General features: G+C 38.7%; 1 protein-coding gene across 1 annotated transcript in view; it reads right to left on the bottom strand.

Annotated features, from left to right (window-relative positions):
• Nucleotides 1-3,916: 3,916 nt before the first annotated feature.
• The window catches only part of LOC124553837 (neprilysin-2-like), a 271,201-nt gene continuing 269,117 nt past the window's right edge, over nucleotides 3,917-6,000 (bottom strand). The window contains exon 15 of the mRNA XM_047127825.1: nucleotides 3,917-4,466. Coding sequence (XP_046983781.1) covers nucleotides 4,304-4,466 — 163 coding nt within the window. The 3' untranslated portion in view covers nucleotides 3,917-4,303. The remainder of the gene's footprint in view (nucleotides 4,467-6,000) is intronic.

The raw sequence follows: 6,000 nt of genomic DNA, 5'->3' as shown, positions 1-6,000 counted from the left end.
TGAAATGCACTAATTACAGAGCTGATGGCCTGTATGACATCCTGTAACTGTACAGTATCTTTATGTTAATTTATAAGCATTCGTCAGATGTGGTGCTGACACATACAGTCATGCAGGGCTTGTATTATTGTGGTACTTAGAGATAACACGACATACCAGTTTACTACAAAGCTGCTTTCAAGCTTTAGTAGCCAGCACAGCACTCTGATATTTTTTGTTGTTGATGATTTTACTAGTAACAAAGTCTACACATGTGCTTTAATGTTATTCCACAAGAATGAATAATGTGCTTATTATAAAAGATGTTTTCCTTACCCATCTGGAAGCACGTCTACAGTGAATAACTCAGGCGGCAGTTTTGCCAGATGAGAGGATATGATGCTGACAGTGTGTGTCCTATAGGTTTGTGGAGATGTCATGTGATAGAGCGAATCACAGTCATCAGAAATGTTGTGCATATACGAAACATTTATTGTTGTAGGTATCATGCTACTGTGCAAGGATGTAATATTAACCCATGAATGAAGTATGCCAATCACATTAACATTGTTTCATACCATTCCATTGTTGATTTATAATTGTGAGCCCATACCTACTCCTTCATTACTGCTTCAGCTAATACAATAATAAATTGTGTTGTTGTATGTCCAAGTGAGTGGCAGAAGTATAAAATAAACAACAAGCTAGGTGAGAAAAAAATTATGACCGATGCAAGACAATGACCCAAATTCTGAGCTAGCAGCATTTTAAATGCAATGATGTCAGAGTACAAGATGTCAGGAGGCTTCACCAGTCATTTAATGAGCCTCACAATAAAATATGCCAAGATTAATTCATTCATCATAACAGGACACAAGAATGTCAGAAGTGTAAAAGACCAAGAATGAGTGCTAGAAACAAATGCAAAATGTCACACTGAACTATTATATACATAAACTTACTTCTGGAAATACAGAATTACTCCAGGTGTGTCAATATACATTTGTTTCCGATTTGGAATTGTGAAATTTAGGGTTCAGTGGCTTGGTAAACAACAGCTAAGGGGTGGGTTACAACCATGAGCAAGAAAAAGAGATTATATGTGTTCTACCTGTGCATGAAAGAGACGGATTCAGTCTCTCAATCCTACTGAATCACATTACTGATGTCAACTTTCAGAGTGCTAGTAGCTGTCCAGCATACTAGTGTTCAAAAAGTTCTGGAGGTTATGTAATACAGCACAAAATCCTGAAATAAAAGTGAAAAACACTCCCTTTTATAAGAGTTTTAGCAGTAATATACCTAAATTTAAAGGCACAAAGGCTGCTGATGAATGTTCATAATTTTCTGAGTTACAAGAACACATTCAAGGAGACCAAACGGGAGAGGATTTTGCATTAAAACTTAAGTTTACAAAGAACTGCTGGGGTTTTGCAAGTTTAACTTAAGACAATCAGAACAGGCAGAAGTACAGAAGAAGATAACGATGAACCAGCAAATGACAAAGATGCCTCTCAATCCGATGAAGCAATGTTTTGTACTCCATAATTTGTTATTTTTCAGCTATTTCAGCAATAGAACATGTTGTGTTCAGTGGATGATATATGAATAACGTGAACTATACTGCCTGGGTAACAATAAAGTCTTAAATGTTTTTGAAATTTTGTTAAAGAGAGAGGTGCTTCTTTATTCCAGGCTATATTACAAAGAATTAATTTACAATAAGAATGAATGTACCTTAAGTGGGTGCACCATGAATAGCCGAAAGTATTTCACATGGATAGGTGAAAAACCTCTGAATTTTGTACAAGAAGATTTTTCAGTCCAGTTGTTAGAAATTATAATTTTCATTCACAACATATTTTTAAATATATACTTTATTAATGCAAACTGTGCAGCAAGGGTAGCTGATCTTGACCATATCTAAGCTGTATTCAGAGAAGCTGTTTCTGCTTTTTTTGTTGCAGTAATATGGAAATGATTAAAAAGTATGTATATTGCATATGGTAATTACTTTCTTCATTTAACTAATTTATAATTATTTTAAAAATTGGATTATCCCTTAGAGTTCTTGAGAACATTTCATGATTTCCTGAACCTATATGTTTTATCCACTTCAAAACGTATTTATGTCCATGTTAGTTGTTTCCAAAACTAAGCATGTCCTCTTGTACTTTCCAAGTCACCATGTCCAATAAACATCCGCTATTATTTATGAAAAATAAAAATGTATTTTATAGCAGGTACGCCACATGTGTTTGAAACAGTGTTTGACCCTGAATTTGTTTTATATAGCTTTCTAATTCAGTATAAAGTGATCTAATAGTTTTTTCAGTTTTCCTCTCTTTCAGTTAACAAGAATATGTTCAGGTTTGGAACTTATAGTGTCTTCATAGGCAAGAGGGAAGAGAGATTAGGGTGAAAATTCACATGTACCATGAGACTGTTTCCCCTCACTTGTTATAGAGAAATATCAGGATGGGGAATGGATAGTACTGGTTTAACTAGGCATGCAATTCACAGTGATGTCTAGAGGATACACACAGTTGTAGATGCCAGTAGTAACAAAATGATGCCAAATATATCTCTATTTCTGTAATCGGACTTTATTGTATCATGTACTGCCAGTACGCAAGTAAAGTCACTTTCAAGTAGAAACTCAAGATTTTGGACATTTGCATAATTTCTTCATCTTCTTCTCCCGACCACGAGGATGCTGAAAATCATTGAAAGTTCTAGCTTCTGCAGAAGGGTGATACATTTTGAACGCCAAGAGAATTTAACGAGACAGCGTTAAACTTCTGCAGACGGAATTGGTCATACATGAATAAAGTGTATTACGTTTCTGCTTAAATGTGATCTATTTAGGCCTGTATGATACGTCTATTGTAATGCTATTGCGCCATGCTGTTTTAGCTTATGGTGATTCTTTCTGATTTCCACAGGCAGGTAAAATCGTCTATCATACAACTCAGAGCGCTGAAGCATTATCTCTCTCCCCCTCTCTTCTTCTCTCTCTCTCCATTAATATCGTCTCACGAGATGTAAGAGTATTGCAGCTTTCAGTTATTAAATATTGTTACTGATTTGCTTTACTTCATCTGCTATGGCCACTGTTTGTGAATGCAGTGTGTCATTACTGCCATACAATTAAATAAGATCCCATAGCAGCATTAAAAAATTAGGAAGTTACTTGTTGATTCTTGAAACCTTTGGACACTTTTGGAGCACTGTCCTCAATGACAATATCAAATACATAAAAGTTATCTCAATGTTGACAGCTCCCACTATCATTTAGTGTACTGCATTAGTTTAATGACAGTCATCTTGGCTTTTCTCACATAGTATGAACAATTAGTCTCCAGTTAGAAAGATCTGTAGTCCATATCCCTTCATAGTAAACTGTTCTGATTACTGGAACTAACAGTTTCTAGATTGCCAATCACTTTCTTGACGATTATTTAATGATGGCCACTGATTTTTTTTCACGTTGCTTATTTAGTGCTGATAATGGCAGACAGAAAAAAATACAAGGGCGTTGTTTACATTTCCTTGAAATGTCACTCTACCTTGTGTAAATCTATCTCATTAGATCTTGCCTCATCTCGTTCTTTGCAGATTAGTATTGCAGTAAATTTCACTTGTCACCAATAATGCAACATATATTTTCAGTGCATAAACTATTTATGTCTGTGGTTTAAATGACTGGAATCATCCCTATACTACTTTTTGTCCATTTAATTTTTTCTTTTTCTTCCACAACTTACGAGTTGTTGTCGGTGTCGTTTTTCTCTGTGTGGTATTACTCGAACAGAATAAATTTCCAGGACTTGCCAAAAAGAAAATAGTATCTGAAATACTTTATTAACATTTAGGATAAAGGTAACTGCATGTGCAGACAGATTTATTTATCCTCCTCAAGAAGCTGGTTGTACAATGATAACACACACAAACACACACACACACACACACACACACACACAATTGGCAATCCCCATTAAGCATGTGCTAAAACCATAGCAACTGGACAGTCCGTTTCCAGTCCTCTGTGGATACATCTGATAGCCTGTTTTGAGAATCCAGTCCAATAGTGAACACGTCGGAGCCCGTGTAGTGAGGATTACACACAAACAAAGCTTCGTATCTGAAGTATTGGTCGATCGTTGACAGCATTAAATTCCCTTTTGTTCTGCAGAATCACTGAGTCGGGATATCTGTGCATTTGGGAGTCGGATGTGTGCGATGGACAGTGGGTGACATCAGGAACTTGGCAGCTGGTGATAGACTCCTGACATTTCGGTGTGGCTATCAGGCTCTTGACGCTTTACCACACCTGGCACTTCTGTTTCGGGTTCATGTGGCAGCCAAGTGGACACTCGAAGTCCTTGGCAAATTCGGGCTGGTTGCTGAATGGGCCCAGTATGCGAAAGCGGCTCGGTGGGTGAACGTCAGTCAAGATGCTCTGGCGCATCTGCTCAACACGGTACCTGTGAATGAAATGGAGCAGAAACAGCCGTTTTTATTTCTTGGTGCTTACTTGCTCAAATGAGGACTAAAAACTAACACTCTTCAATTGAGAGAACTGAGAGAATATAAATACTGGCAGTAAAATTTTAGAAAAAGGTATGATAGCAGTTTTTAAGTAACAGGATTTTATCTCTCACTTTTATTATAAAGATCATCACAGAATTAATTTTATTCATATATAAATAATATTACAAATAGGCGGATCATCATAACAACACAAATAATTAACTTGTCCACAAGCTTGCACATGCTACACATGTGAAACACATACACAATGTGATCAAAAGTATACAGACACCCTCAGAAACATACGTTTTTCATATTAGGTGCATTGTGCTGCGACCTACTGCCAGGTATTCCATATCAGCGACCTCAGTAGTCATTAGACATTGTGAGAGAGTAGAATGGGGCGCACTGCAGAACTCATGAAATTCGAACGTGGTCAGATGATTGGGTGTCACTGGTGCCCACACTCCTAAACATCCCTAGGTCCACTGTTTCCGATGTAATAGTGATTTGGAAACGTGAAGGAACACATACAGCACAAAAGTGTACAGGCCGACCTAGTCTGTGGACTGACAGAGACCGCAGACAGTAGAAGAGGGTTGTCACACAGGAATACCAGACTGCATCAGGATCCACTGCAAGTACTATAACGGTTAGGCTGGAGATGAGAAAAGTTGGATGTCGTGGTTGAGCGGCAGCTCATAAGCCACACATCACGCCGGTAAATGCCAAACGAAGCCTCACTTGGTGTAAGGAGCGTAAACATTGGATGATTCAACAGTGGAGAAACGTTGTGGAGTGACGAATCACGGTATACAATGTGGTGATCCGTTGGTAGTGTTTGGATATGGCGAGTGCCCGATGAACATCATCTGCCAGCGTGTGTAGTGCCAAGAGTAAACTTCGGAGGCGGTGGTGTTGTGGTGTGGTCGTGTTTTTCATGAAGGAGGCTTGCACCCCTTGTTGTGGCACTATCACAGCACAGGCCTACATTGATGTTTTAAGCACCTTCCCACTGTTGAACAGCAATTCGGGGATGGCGACTGCATCATTCATCAGGATCGGGCACCTGTTCATAATGCATGGCCTGTGGTGGATTGGTTACATGACAACAACATCTCTGTAATGGACTGGACTGCACAGAGTCCTGACGTGAATCCTATAGAACACCTTTTGGATGTTTTGGAACGCCGAGTTCGTGCCAGGCCTCAGCGAAGTGCAGCACTCTGTAAATATTGGGCTGCCATTCCCCAAGAAACCTTCCAGTGCCTGATTGAACGTATGCCTGCGAGAGTGGAAGCTGTCATCAAGCCTAAGGGTGGGTCATCACCATATTGAACCAGCATTACGAATGGAAGGCGCCACAAACCTGTAAGTCATTTTCAGCCAGGTGTGTGGATACTCTTGACCACATAGTGTACATGCAACACACATTCATTAATACCTACAGACCGACTGTAAAAAATACATGTGCACAAACACACATAT

This window comes from Schistocerca americana, chromosome 11 (assembly GCF_021461395.2).
Source record: "Schistocerca americana isolate TAMUIC-IGC-003095 chromosome 11, iqSchAmer2.1, whole genome shotgun sequence".
In the NCBI taxonomy this organism is placed as follows: Eukaryota; Metazoa; Arthropoda; class Insecta; order Orthoptera; family Acrididae; genus Schistocerca; species Schistocerca americana.
Note: the sequence above shows the minus strand (reverse complement) of the source record. Positions and strands in the feature narration are given on the sequence as shown.